The sequence below is a fragment of the Rhinoraja longicauda genome, chromosome 32 (assembly GCF_053455715.1).
Source record: "Rhinoraja longicauda isolate Sanriku21f chromosome 32, sRhiLon1.1, whole genome shotgun sequence".
NCBI lineage: Eukaryota > Metazoa > Chordata > Chondrichthyes > Rajiformes > Arhynchobatidae > Rhinoraja > Rhinoraja longicauda.
In genome coordinates, this window is record NC_135984.1 from 14,717,066 (window position 1) to 14,732,542 (window position 15,477).

General features: G+C 45.7%; 1 protein-coding gene across 2 annotated transcripts in view; it reads left to right on the forward strand.

Moving 5' to 3' along the window:
• igsf9bb (immunoglobulin superfamily, member 9Bb) overlaps window positions 1-15,477 on the forward strand; it is a 530,429-nt gene that overhangs the window by 360,889 nt on the left and 154,063 nt on the right. For both annotated transcript variants that reach the window (XM_078426548.1, XM_078426549.1), the window contains exon 5: window positions 10,109-10,226. In XM_078426548.1, coding sequence (XP_078282674.1) covers window positions 10,109-10,226 — 118 coding nt within the window. The remainder of the gene's footprint in view (window positions 1-10,108; window positions 10,227-15,477) is intronic.

The following is a 15,477-nucleotide window of genomic DNA, read 5'->3' on the forward strand; positions in this document are numbered from 1 at the left end:
TTGATCCTCCGCAGCCTGTCGCTGCCTGGCGGGGGCTAGGTCCCCTCCGGGACGTAAGCTCCCTCCTTCCTACTTGGCTCCCGTACCTCGGGGCGTGATTGACCTCTGGCCAAAACTTCCTAAGTTGGGGTTTCCTGCTGGACCAACGGAGGATCACCTTAGGCACTGTCCCCTGGACAGCCTGGCTGAGGACCGGTTCCTGCCGTGCCGCAGCTCGGGTACCCCCCGCAGCTGCCGACCCTGGCCCTGCCTCATCCAGCTCTGCCCCCTTGGTGCTGGGTATACCCTCGGCATCCGGCCTCACCCTGCCTGTACCTACAGGTGGTGAGCCTCCGCCCGCTACCCCCGCCTTCCTGGTGCTTGAGTCGGGGACGTTACTGTCGTCCCCCTCCGACTCCTCTTCCTCCGTAATGGGATCCAGCCCCTGGTCGAGCTGATCAGGCTCTTCCTCATCTGATTCCCACCCAAAACGGGAGACCCTCCATTCCTGGAGAATGTCCTCCCCCCTCACGCAGGCAACCTTGCCTGTCTGCGTGACCTGCCTCATCCTTGGCTGTGAACGCGCGCCAGCCTGTTCCTTCCCTGTGAACCCCGCCAGTGCGAAAGGGACCCCCGTGGACAGGGGAGAGTCAAAGGGTTCCTCTGTGTGGACCACCGTGCATGAAGCCCCCGTGTCCAACAGATAACTGCCCCTTTGCCTCTCCACTACCATCTCCACAAGCGGCCTCTTCCACGCATCGTAGCGGAGAGGACACAGATAGGCAGGCTGCGTGGGCTGATGTCATTGGGGAATGTCCAGTGCCCTCCTCGCACCCGGGGAGCCAGTAGCGACTGCCACCTTCCCCTGGGCGGCCATGAGGGACTGCATCACCTCGATCATCGTTTCGATGATCTCGGGCTTAACTGGGACCTCGGTGCGCTGGGTGGTGCCAACCCTATCTTCCTTGGTGTGGGCCCTGCAATCCTTCTGCCAGTGTCCCACCTTACCGCACCTGAAACACTTTGACTGTGCGGTAGGGTTACCCTCCTGTCGCCACTCCTTTTGGGCCAGTGCAGTAGCCTCCGCTACGTACACCTTCCCTTTTTCGAGTCGGGTAGACGTACTCCGGGTGTTTCTATACCCTACCGTGAGATGGTCCAAAACCGCCTCCTCCGTGCTATTTGTGGGATCAAACCAGGCTTTCGCCTGCTCCCTGACGGCTGCCAGGCTGTTTGACACCAAGCAACGGAGCCACTGGGCTCTCCCATTCCCGGCCAGGTCATCCCGTGCGGGGACGTGCGGGCAACTGCTCTGATATACTGTCCACAGTCGCGCCGCGAAAACCTTTGGGGGTTCTCCCTCCATCTGGAGGGTCCTCTCCAATCGGGCAAATGGACCCTCATCACCCATCCCCAAGACGTCCAGGACCTCGTCCCGTAGGAGATCGTAGGTCCTGGTCTCTCTTTTGCTTTCATCTGAGAGGCATTGGAAGATCGAGCTGTCCAGGGAGAACAGCAACAATTTTGCCCGTTCTCCCTCGTCGCAACCGTTGATTGCGGCGGTTTGCTCGATCTCCCTGAAATGCAGCGAAGGGTCCCCTGATTCGGACAATTTTGCAACATGCCCGATCATAGCTCTTAACTGCTGGGAGCTGTGGGGCACCACGCTCTCACTCTGAATGGGTCCGGCATCCCCATTCAGCGCGGTGGGTCCCCGTCTGGTTTCCAGGACCGGGCACATGGGCGCCGGTGCCGAGTCCTCGACCGGGAGCTCCTCTCTCTCTCTCTCCCCTACACTACCCCTTTTCCAGGATGCCTCGTAGCTAGGGGAATTGTGGAGTCTGGGGGCTGAAGCCACCATGGTCTTTCTAGGGATCGGAACCGGGACCTTCGCACCCGCTAGTGACTGGCCCGCGGGGGGGTTCATCAAACAGACCAGCCCGCTTGCTTTAATTAAAGCACCCCGCAGACCCTCTATCTCCTGCAGGCAGGCCCCGTGGTCGGCCCCTTCCGACCTGTCCTCCAAAACCATTTTATAGGCTGCCCTAACACCCTTAAGTTTCTCTTCCTGGGTCTCCAGCTGGTGGCTCAGGGAAGCGCACTGCTCCCTGAGCTTGCCCTTACTGCGCATAGCCTCAGTGATCTGACACTCCATCAGCTCTACCCTGGCTTTGTGGCGGTTGGTCACGACCCGGCGCTCCTTGTTTAAAGAGTCCAGAGCCTCAATCAACTTGTTCCCACCCGCAGCCTTCTCCTCTACCTCCTCCTGAAGGTCCCTGATCTGGGCTGCCTGTGCCACAACCACGCGGTCCAAAAGCTGGACCTGCTTTTTGTAGCAGGTCAGCCAGACCACCTTCTCTACAGATTTCTTATGGGCTGTACTGGCCGTCCACCGGATCGCTGCATCCAGTGGGCGCTTGTCATCTAATAATGCACACATCCATTGTTTGGTGATATTCACCTTACTAAACACATAGTCCGCAATGCGCTCGTCCATTATGTCCCTAGTTTTAAAATCCTTTTCTGGTAAACTATCATCCTGCTGCCAGTGTCCCTTCGTGGTCGCCATTATCTGTAAGGGGTTTCTGCGCCGAGCTTTCGCCCAACCTAAGGTCCCCGTGCCTTGCTCTGATCCCTTGACCAGGCCGTGCACACTGGTTCCCCATGAGTGGTTCGACCCACTCACCCCTTACGGTTCTAGACACTGGACTTAGATGCAGGAGCTCTTATAGTGCAGAAAAATTCAACCAGACCAGATTTGAAAACCAGGGTTTAAATGAAAAGACTTTTATTCAGCGCTTGGGACTATTGTCCATGAATACTTATACAGTTCTATAATACATGTCTATAAAACACATACCGAATCACATGAATACTTATAACTATGAATCATAAAACACACACACAGTTCTACAAGACATATACACGACTGTAAGATGGGGAACGTACGACACATCGCAAAATTGACCAACACATATTTTAATACACACCCAATGTTTATTCACAACCACCCTCCCCTCTATACTAAACTATGTCCAGGATATGTAGGATTTGGAGTACATGCTCACCATGGGGCTATTACTGGGGTTACTGGCTGTTCGTTTTGCAGTATTTCTTCTCGTGTTGCGTGCCTGTTCCTCTCTCTTGCATCCGTTCTTCTTGCCTGTCGTTTCTTCCTCCTGCATTCGTTTGACTTCCTTCTGACTTGCCTGCTTGCGTTCCTTGCAGGTTTTCTTCTCGAGTTGACTTACCTATTTCACCCAAAAGTAGTGGCCAGTTATACTGTTTCTGACCCGTCCTATCTCCCGCCAGATCTTGGAATCTCTTTGTTCAAAAAGATATGTATGAGGTTTTCTTCTGATCTGCGCTTATGTTCGGGGATACCGGGGATGGCCAGACGGTGTAAATTGGGATTTCATTGTGAGGTGATGGGTGTTAACTGGTTTCCCATCACCTACCAGGTAGTTTTCTATGGGCTATTGTGCCCCCTCACTGAGATGAACTGTTTAGGTCGGCTTGGGGCATTGTGAGTATGCTGATGTCAGCGCCCCAGTGTCTGGACTCCGACCTGGTTTCGTAAGTTTCTGCATGGCCAATACCCATCCTTTGTTCTGGCCGTAGCTTTGCAGAAACCTAGAGACTGGGTTGTAAGGTTTTTACTTTTGTGGCTGGTCACGAGGTCCTGCGGCCATTTTAGGACCCACAGATTGTGACATCCTTTGTTAATCTGACCGCAGCCTTTCTCCGCTATCAGCCCCAGTCTCTCGTTTAAAATGTCCAAACTGCAGCTCTTTGGTATTGTGTTGCTTTCCAAATGAGGGAAAACTTCTCAAATCTTACACCCCCACTGCCCTTCTGAAGGATGTCATTGCAATAGCCGGTCCCAGCATCCTCTCTATTATCAACAGTTCTCTGGCCACTGGCACTGTTCCAACCTGTTTCAAGCACGCGGTGGTCCAGCCCCTACTGAAAAAACCTAACCTAGACCCCACCTTGCCTAGCAACTACAGACCCATTTCCAAACTGCCATTCCTGTCAAAAGTCCTTGAAAAGGCAATTCTAAACCAATTAGTGCCCTACCTACACCAAAACACCATCCTGGAAAGTTTCCAGTCATGTTTCAGAGCCCACCACAGCACAGAGTCTGCCTTGTTGAAGGTACACAACAACCTGCTTCTCGCCATCGACACCGGCGACTGTGCAATCCTGCTCCTTCTCGACCTCAGCACAGCGTTCGATACAGTGGACCACACCATCCTTATTGACTGTCTCCGGTACGCGGTTGGCATTGATGGCACTGCCCTGAGCTGGTTCATTTCCTACCTCAAAGATAGGAGTTTTGCCATCAACATAGGCAGTTATTCCTCTGCTCCAGCTAGCCTCTCCTGCGGAGTTCCACAAGGCTCCATCCTAGGCCCCATTCTCTTCTCTCTATACATGCTCCCCCTTGGCCAAATCATTCAAAGGCACGGCATTTCTTTCCACTGCTATGCCGATGACACTCAGCTTTACCTCCCCCTGAAACCCAACAACCAGTCAAATTTAAACAGCCTCTTACACTGCCTTGAGGACATAAAATGTTGGATGGCACAGAACTTCCTCCAATTAAACGAGAGCAATTGTTTAATGGAGCCCCCCCGACTCCATCAAATCGATAACAGGCAGTCTTGGAAGCCTATCCTGCCTAGTTAAACCGCATGTCAAAAACCTCGGCGTGATATTTGACTCTGCATTAAAATTTGACAAGCAAGTCAACGCTGTGGTAAAAGCCAGCTTCTTCCAACTTCGTACCATAGCTGAAATCAAACCTTTCCTCCAATTCGACGACACTGAAAAAATCATTCACGCTTTCATTTCCTCCCGCCTAGACTACTGCACTGGGATCAGCCAATCTTCCCTGTCCCGCCTGCAACTGGTCCAAAACGCCGCAGCGAGACTCCTGACGGGTACCCGTAAAAGGGACCACATCACGCCGATTCTGGCCTCTCTCCACTGGCTCCCTGTACGGTACAGAATCAACTTCAAGCTCCTCCTATTCACATATAAAGCCCTAAATGGACATTCCCCCCCCTACATCAAAAATCTTCTAACCCACCTCTATAACTCCAGGTCCCTCAGGTCGGCCGACTTGGGGCTACTCACTATCCCGCGGTCTAGGCTTAAGCTCAGGGGTGACCGCGCTTTTGCGGTTGCAGCTCCTAGACTGTGGAACAGCATCCCTCTCCCCATCAGAACTGCCCCCTCCATCGACTCCTTTAAGTCCAGGCTCAAAACCTATTTCTACTCCCTAGCGTTTGAGGCTCATTGAGGAGGCGCTGTGAACTGTTTTGTATGTGCTGTTATGTTTGCGTGCTACTGTATGTTTCATTTTTTCCTTAGTACCTAATCAGATGTACAGCACTTTGGTCAACGTGGGTTGTTTTTAAATGTGCTATACAAATAAAATTGACTTGACTTGACTTGACATATACATGCCTTTCCCAGCTTGGTTGGCTGTCCACCAAAAGACAAACTCTCAGTTTCATGGATTATTTAATCATCCTTTTTTAATGTTCACCTTGTAACCTGTAATTCTTTCCAGATGTCCATCCAGCTGTTGTATTAATCAATATAAACAACCTTAATAACCTGTATCTATAGCGGCCTCTAGATGATGAAAGGAGAGAGGCTTCAGTCTTTCCTGAAGCTCATTCCTTTAAAATAATTGGCCAGTGCAGTGAAATTCTGAATGATAACGGGTGGCACAGTGCTCCAGCCGTGGATCTGCTGCCTTATAGCGCCAGAGTCCCGGGTTCGATCCAGATTAAGGGTGCTGTCTGTACGGAGTTTGTGCTTTTTCCCTGTGACCGTGTGGGTTTTCCCTGGGTGCTCCAGTTTCCTCCCACATTCCAAAGACGTACAGGTTTGTAGGTTAACTGGCTTCGGTAAAGATTGTAAATTGTCCGTAGTGTGATGGTGCTAGTGTTCAGGGATCGCTGGTCGGCGTGGACTCGATGGGCTGAAGGGCCTGTTTTCGTGCTGTATCTCTAAACTAAACTAAACTAAGGTAAAATCTACTCTCCTCTATCAGATCATTCTAGATTTAAATGAAGTTGCAGTCGATGTCTGTTACAGCCATTCAGGAATTGCCTTTGGCACTCCTACAAATTATGTTTAGTGATGAACTGAGAATCAAACTCTGTGTTTGAACCTTCACAATGCAAGTGGTGATAAAGGTGCCAAAAGCAATGAAGTTGAACAGGATGTTATTTATTGATCTCACTGGGCACGTAATCTGAGGCAATTAGCCTTTGTGAAACGAATGGACACCTCTCTGGGGGTCTGACGAAGACCGTAATCTGTCATTTTACCCTGTTGTGAACGAAGGGAAGCATTTTCCTTCATAACATGGATGGTTAATGACCGGATATCAGCATGTCCTTCCATGCAATGCTGGCAAACGATCAGGAAGGTGCAATCCAAGGCTGGAAATTTTGCATTTTTATTGTCTTCTATATTGAGAAAATTATCGATTTTATTTGGCTGGTATCTGAAGAAATCTAAATTCCCAGAGAAAAACCGTGTGAGCAGATCTAAATCTATTCATTATTTTTGCAATCAGATAGCTTATTGCCACGATGACATTGCTGTACGCTGATGTGGAAATGCTGTTTCAGCGTTTTGTTTGTTCTGTGGGTCCAGCAGATTCGTATCGCCGCTCTGATATCTGTGAATTATTCAGTTCTGTTTGTGCTTCCTCACTTTGTCAGCCCGTCATTCCTGTTCCATAAATTGCTCTGTCTGTTTTGCCTTGAAAGTGGAAAAAAAACAAACCTCCCTAATTCTTGGGTCTTTAATATTTATTTTGCAAAATATAGAAGATAATGAAAATTCAAAATTCCAAACCTTGGATTTTACCTTCTTTATTTATTTTAAAAGTTTGCTGATGTTGAGTGAAGTGTTTATTCTCTTCACATATTCTTTGCCAAAGATTGCGTGCCCAGAGGGATTGGCAAATAGCAACATCATGTTCAATGTCATGCTCTTTTTCGTAGTGAGGGAGAGATCCTTCGATTAAGTCTGTAAGGCCATTACTCACACAGGGGGCTTTGCTACTGACAGGGGAATATCCTAACTTTGCAGTGTCTTCCTTTACTCTTGTCCAAAGCAGAAAGAGACTAAGTAACACTACCATATCTGTTCATAGTGGGTTCTGGTTTGGAGGTAAGAGATTGCAATCTACAATGGGTGGTACAGTGATGCAGCTGGTAGAGAACACTGCCTCACAAAGCCGGAGACCCGGTTTCGATCCCGACCTCGGGTGCTGTCTCTGTGGAATTTGCACGTTCTACCCACGATTGTGTGGGTTTCCTTTGGGTGCTCCGGTTTCCTCCCACATCCCAAAGATTTGCAGTTTTGTAGGTTAATTGATCTCTATAAAGTTGCCCCAAATGTATAGGCTGCGGGATAACATAGAACTAGTGTTGGAAAGAACTGTCGATGCTGGTTTAAATCAAAGATAGACACAAAATGCTGGAGTAACTCAGCGGGACAGGCAGCATCTCTGGAGAGAAGGAATGGGTGATGTTTCGGCCATTCTGAAGAAGGGGATCGACCCGAAACGTCACCCATTCCCTCTCTCCAGAGATGCTGCCTGTCCCGTTGAGTTACTCCAGCATTTTGTGTCTATCTTCGATGGAACTAGTGTTGACGGGTGATCGAAGATTGGCGTAGTCTCGATGGGCTGAAGGGCCTGTTTCCATGCTGTAGCTCTAAACTAAACTAAACTAAACTAAATAGCGCTTCTGCCAAGAGAAGGGGAGTTGACGATCCTGAGTCAATGAATGCTGCTTCAGTTGACTTGCATAGATATTGAGTTTTGATTAGCTGCACTTTAAACAAACTACATTTCTTTTGTCTATTTCCATACTCAATTTATTTGTGACATAATTGCCTCATTATTGAGAATCATTTGCAACTTCAGCATTAATCAGTTTCTGTTGCACAATGCAAACACTTTGTGTTGCTTTTAAAGGAATGAACGATGACGGGATTATACAGTATGAACAAAATAAGGTTCTGGAGTGGGTCAGGCAGCATCTCTGGAGAACACCTTTCCATGGCTTCGTGGATCACTTGCCGGGATGAATGGATCACTTGCCGGGCTTTGGCCTGCCCCAATGTCTCTTCCAGCTTTCTCCCCCCTACTGTAAAGAGGTCCTTCTGCAGTTGTACAGGGCCCTAGTGAGACCGCACCTGGAGTACTGTGTGCAGTTTTGGTCTCCAAATTTGAGGAAGGATATTCTTGCTATTGAGGGCGTGCAGCGTAGGTTTACTAGGTTAATTCCCGGAATGGCGGGACTGTCATATGTTGAAAGACTGGAGCGACTAGGCTTGTATACACTGGAATTTAGAAGGATGAGAGGGGATCTTATCGAAACGTATAAGATTATTAAGGGGTTGGACACATTAGAGGCAGGAAACATGTTCCCAATGTTGGGGGAGTCCAGAACCAGGGGCCACAGTTTGAGAATAAGGGGTAGGCCATTTAGAACAGAGATGAGGAAAAACGTTTTCAGTCAGAGAGTTGTGAATCTGTGGAATTCTCTGCCTCAGAGGGCAGTGGAGGCCAATTCTCTGAATTCATTCAAGAGAGAGCTAGATAGAGCTCTTAAGGATAGCGGAGTCAGGGGGTATGGGGAGAAAGCGGGAACGGGGTACTGATTGAGAATGATCAGCCATGATCACATTGAATGGCGGAGCTGGCTCGAAGGGCCGAATGGCCTACTCCTGCACCTATTGTCTATTGTCTTTTGTCTATTGTAATCAGTCTGAGGAAGGGTGCAGCAGAAAGAGATTTGGGGACATCTGTACATAATTCATTGAATGTGGAAGGACAAATTGATGAGGAATTCTCCCACAAGGAATTCTGAGCTTTTTAGTAACTTCACTTCCTTAAGTAACCATCAGGAATCTTGGGGCGGCTGTGCGCACACAGAAACTTCAAACTTGCTAATGGTTTTTCCTGGTAGTGCTTTGGTCTTTTAGGATTTATCCTGAGGATGGCTAACAAGATGTTGATTAGCAAATGAGTTTCAGTTTCAGTTTAGTTTATTGTCACATGTACCGAGGTACAGCGATAAGCTTTTTAGTTGTGTGCTAACCAGTCAGCAGAAAGGCAATACCTGATTACAATCGATCCATTTACAGTGTTTCGATACATGATAAGGGAATAACGTTTAGTATAAGGTGAACCCAGCAAAGTCTCAACAAGGGTAGTCCGAGGGTCACCAAAGAGGTAGAAAGTAGATTCAGTTGCCTGATAACAGCTGAGAAGAAACTGTCCCCGAATCTGGTGGTGTGCATTTTCACACTTTCATACCTTTTGCCGGATGGGAGAGGGAAGTAGAGGGAGTGGCCATGGTGTGACCCATCCTTGATTATGCTGCTGGCCTTGCCGAGGCAACGTGAGGTAAAAATGGAGTCAGTAGAAGGGAGATAGGTTTGTGTGATGGTCTGTGCTGCGTCCACAATTCGAGGCAATTTCTTGCTGTCTTGGATGGAGCTGTTCCCAAACCAAGCTGTGATGCATCCTGATAAAATGCTTTCTAGGGTGCATCTGTAGAAGTTGGTGAAAGTTGTAGGGGACATGCCAAACTTTCTAACTCTAAGGAAGTAGAGAGTAGAATGAGCTGAGAAAATGAAAAACTTTCTGTTTGAAGCTTACAGATGATTACATATGATTTGATATGATGGTTTGATTGCCGTGCCTAAATGAGTCGTGAATGCAGATTTGATGATAACTTCCAAAAATAATTTTTTTATTGGTTTCAAAGGAAAAAAACAAATCAGTTCTACGGTAAAACAGAATGGAAAAGGGGAAGAAATAGCTAAAGTGTTTTAAAGGACAATACAAGCATATGGACCAAATATCTTCCTTTTGTACTATCAGGTTCTAAAATTATGATTCCACTGTATCAAAGTATCGTAACCTCCTGCCTTTAGTTTTTGCACATATTCCCTGCTGGATTCTTGTATAAGTTTTAAATTGCTAAATGTGCTTTAACAGTGATAGCAGGAAACATATCAAAACACGTATTGTCTTTTTACTATCAGCAGCCTGAAATGCAAAACTGTTTATCCCCCACAGGTGAGTGATGGAAGTGTTACCATTTCCTCAGTGGGCCGAAGTGACCGTGGTCCTTACACCTGCCGAGCTTACAGTATTCAGGGAGAGGCCGTGCACACATCTCGCTTGGTGGTTCAAGGTAACTTTCACTTTAATTCTGAGTTGTGTTTTTAAACTAGCGTTGAATTTCATACCGCAGTGGTACATTTTCAGCACAGTCTCACTGCCTTGAAATAATTAGCTCTTGAGTTTTGTAATCAGGTCCTGTTAAATCCCATTTTATAGGGATCCAAATGTTGTGGAACACATGTCCACAGATTCCAGGAGGTAAACATGCCAGTAGATAAGGTGAGCTTTATTGGCTGAGGCGTGGAATATAAGAGAAGGGATAACTCACGTGGATGTGGTCACTGGGTTACAGGGTGCCTGTGGGAGCAGCAGAGATGATAGAGGAGATTGGTTGAGAACATTATCAGGACTTCAGAAGTATCATCATGAAGAACGAGTGGACAGGCCAAGGTTGTTTTTGTTGGAGCAAAAGATGATTTAGTATTTGAAGAGCATTTAATTGAGATGCATGAAATGCCTATGTAGGTTTTCCCCAGCAGGGAAACAGGCCCTTCGGCCCACCAAGTCCGCACCGACCAGCGAACCCCGCTCATTAGCACTATCCTACACACACGAAGGACAATTTTACATTTATACCAACCCCATTAACTTACAAACATGTACGTCTTTGGAGTGTGGGAGGAAACCGCATATCTGGGGGAAACCCCACGGGGTCACGGGAAGAACGTATAAGCTCTGTACAGACAGCACCCGTAGACAGGATCAAAACCTGCTCGTGTGTCAGGTGCTGTAAGCACAGTAAGGCAGCAACTCTACCACTGCTCCACTGTGCCGCCAGATTAATTTATTTTTCTTAGCGCAGAAGTCAATGTCCGGTGATGTAGCTTTCTGGTAATTGGTGGAAGGACTGGAAAGTATTTAAGCCAAAGGGAATCATTTAATTGTGATGTGGTCAGGAACTCTCTGCTTGGGTGGATAATTGCAGTAGAAAACCTTCATCACATTTACAAAAATAAACGTTGAGAATCTAAAGTGCTGCAATCTACAAAAATAAGAGATAAGAGAGGGATTACGCATTCAGAAAAAGGAACTACAGATGCTGGTTTACAAAAAAAAAAGCACAATGTGCTGGAGTAACTCATTGTTCTGGCAGCATCTCTGGAGAACATGGATACGTGATGTTTCGGGTCAGGACCCAACTTCAGTGTCTGAAGAATGTTCAGACCTGAAACGTCACCTATTCATGTTCTCCAGAAAAGGGGTCTGACCCGCTGAGTTACTCCAGCAATTTGTGTCCGTTTTTTTTACCCATACAGAAGCTTGAAACCACACTCCATCAGAATCAGGAACAGATTCTTCTCTCTGCCATCAGGCTTCTGAACGATCCTTCCATAAACTAGGGTACTGTCCAATTCACCTCTACCCCATTGCGAGCATTGGAGTTTGTCTCTGGGACTGGTGCGCTACAATGCTGAGAACTGTATTTTGCACTCTGTATTGTTTCCTTTGCTCTATCCATTGTACTTGAGTTTGCCTTGATTTTATTTATGTCTAGTATTAAATGATTGATTGGATAGCATGAAAAACAGCTTTTCAGTGCACCTCAGTAGGTGACAATAACAAAGATATTTTGCAAAATGGTCTCTACCAGAGTTGTAGATTTTTATGATTCAATATTATTTAACTATTTCAATTGGACATTTTAGAGTCATAGAGTGATACAGCATGGAATCAGGCCCTTCAGCCCAACGTGCCCACACCGGCCAACATGTCCCAGCTACACTAGTCCCACCTGCCCGCGTTTGGTCCATATCCCTCCAAACCTGTCCTATCCAAGTACCTGTCTAACTGTTTCTTAAATGTTGGGATAGTCCCTGCCTCAACTAACTACCTCAGTCTGAAGAAGGGTCTCGACCCGAAACGTCACCCATTCCTTCTCTCCCGAGATGCTGCCTGACCTGCTGAGTTACTCCAGCATTTTGTGAATACCTCCTCTGGAAGCTTGTTCCATACACCCACCACCCTTTGTGTAAAAGAGTTACTCAGATTCCTATTAAATCTTTTTCCCTTCACCTTAAACCTATGTCCTCTAGTCCTTGATTCACCTACTCTGGGCAAGAGACTCTGTGCATCTACCCAATCTATTCCTCTCATAATTTTACACCCCCCTATAAATCTAGAACTCTAAGCAACAAGATATGTTGCATTTATAAGTTCCATTTTATTATTCTGTATTGGATCTACCTTTATATTCCGTTGTGGAAAGTAGCATTCAATAAAATCTTATCCCAAAAGCCGTGAGATCAAAGATTTCAAGAAGAACTGTACTGAAAACTACCAGAGTATTTTGCCATTATATGAAATTTGTTGGCATTGAACACCTCTGTGCTGAAAAATATATTTGTATGAAGTGCTGCCTCTGTATTACACACATCAGAGAAAATTGGAGATTCAACCCATTATGTTGTCATGTTGATTCAAACTCCAAAGAACTCCAGCCTGCCTCTGTATTTGTATGATTACCTCCTAACAGCAGCCAGAAAGGCAAAGTGCTGTTAATGGCTCAAAGCTGGTCTTTACAATTCTAAAATACAAGTAAAGGCACTCAAACGCAGGAGGCTTTCCTGAATTGTTTTGGTTCATTTTATCTGCTGGATCAAGGTGACAATTTTCCATGTGATTTTGACTCGAATTAAGCTTGCTTCTATAATCTTGTATCAGCATTGGAAAACATTGGCATCTAAACGTGAAAAGATGTCTATTTAAGATAGTTAAGATGCTAAATATATATATATTGCATTATTTGCTTTCACTCAGCTTTATTATTTTCCACTCTTTATGACAGGATGGTTTGTGGATTTAAGTATTACTCTATATTTTACCAAAAATAAATCTTATTTGTTCATCTATCACATTCCATTGAACAAAGCATGTCACCAATTTGCTTACAGTATCTGTACCATGGCAACATGCCATCAGTTTTCCCAGAAGCAATATGTTTGAAAAGTTTGTAGACAGGCTCCAGCCCCTGAGGCTCCAGTGGCAGAAGGCTCTAAACTGTGAGGTTTCCCCATTGAGCAAAACACAAAGTGCTGGAGGAATTCTTTGGGTCAGGCACCATCTGCAAGCGAATGGACAGGTGACATGTCAGGTCATGACTCTTCTTCAGACATCTGAAGATGGGTCCCATCCAGAAACATCATCTGTTTGTTCCTTCCACAGATGTTGTCAGACCTGCTCAGTTCTTCCAGCACTTTATGTGTTTTGCTCAAGATGCCCAGCATCTGCAGTTCCTTGTGTCCCCTTTCCATTTTGAACATTTACAATGGTTAAACTAAGTCTCTGCAATATAGGTCTACACCTTGGAATGTTCCACTCTGCAGCATTCAATCGTGGACTGGTTCTTGCACCAGCGCACCAATATTTTCAAGCAGACCAAAGTACGCCTCACACTGAGCTGATGATCCTTCAGCAACATATTGATGGCATCATAATATATAATGGTATCAGTCTTATGCTTCGACAAACCCATTTTGTTTTTGCACCCCCATTTATTCAAACTATGCCTTCAATAATTTATTTATGAATTATTTGTTAATAAATCTGTTAACACAGCAATTAGTCAGCAAATAACAAGTTTTTAAGTTTAGTTTAGTTTAGTTTAGTTTAGAGATACAGCGCAGAAACAGGCTCTTCGCCCCACCGGATCTGCGCCAACCAGCGATCCCCGCACATTAACACCCACTAGGTACAATTTTTACATTTACTAAGCCAATTAACCTACAAACCTGTACATCTTTGGAGTGTGGGAGGAAACCGAAGACCTCGGCGAAAACCCACGCAGGTCACGGGGAGAACGTACAAACTCCATACAGACAGAACCTGTAGTCGAGATCGAACACGAGTCCCCGGCACTGCATTCGCTGTAAGGCAGCAACACTACCGCTGCGCCACCGTGACTGGGAGAGATCTCACTTATTGGCTTCGTTTTAACCTAAATAGGAGATTCTTTATGGAAAATTTTGCTCACGTTTCTGAAGATGACATTGGAAATTGTGATAAATTCTCCATCCATACTAATAGTATTCAGGATGATCTCATCCTCCTTTCACTAATCTTTGGTTCGAATTCAAGTCTGCCATTACCTCTAATGCCAATAATTTAGTTTAGTTTTACTCTCTTTGGCATTTGATACATAAATTAGACTTTCATTCCTAGGCTGTAATGTATTTTCTGTTTTTCCATATAGCCCATGCTTATTTTCTAGACAGCTGCAGCAAGGACTGTTTTCATGTTTGAAGTTCAGCTTTGTGATAACCTACAATACTACTATCAACTAATCTAGGTTTTTAATATTAACGTTGGATTGCACTGGTGAACTTTGGCTCAGACTGTCAGCCTCACGGCATATCTCCAATCTGATCAATAGTACACACTCGGCATAAAATATAAATGCTGCACAAATTCATAATCTCATTTTTCATATCTTTTACCACTGACCTTTATCCTGTGCAAACCTCAACCTGAACCAAACTGGAGATTGATGTATCGAGGGTAGATGCAAATGATATCTGGAAAGTCTTTGAAGAGGATATTTGAATTTCACTTTGCTCATTGGGGATTGTTAGTGTGTCTTTATTTCTATGGCATTTGTGTGAATCGGAGTCGGAGACACCTCAGGGATTTGCTGCAGTGGTGTTAGTGAGGGCTGAGTGCGTAGATTTGTGATCCTTCCATGAAGCCATGTATCTTAATATTGATTGCATTCAACTCCGGGTAAAAAAGACCTTAAATAAACTGATCCAGAGTCCCTCCTTATTTACACTGTATCTTAATATTGATTGCATTCAACTCCGGGTAAAAAGACCTTAAATAAACTGGTCCAGAGTCCCTCTGTTCGGTCAGTGTTAAAAGTATCAATCTGAGTACCACACAGTAGACTTAGGGAATCATTAATATATTTTAGTGTTCTGTAGGTTTTACTCATGAGTTCCCCAAAATCTGAACTGACTGTGATTGAAGCATGAAGGTGCAACACCATTCTTGAGCAGACCATTGTAGCACGATGCTTCAGAGGTTACCCTGTGCTCCACTAACCAATGCCAATGGAGAAATGAGCCTGCGTATCTTTTCTAAATAATAATTTGCAGATTGGACCTTCTTTGGTGCCTCTAATTTAGTTTAGTTTAGAGACACAGCACGGAAACAGACCCTTCGGCCCACAGAATCCATGCCGGCCAGCGATCCCCGCTCACTAACACTATCCTACACACATTAAGGACAATTTACAAATATACCAATCTAATTAGCCTAAGATAGAC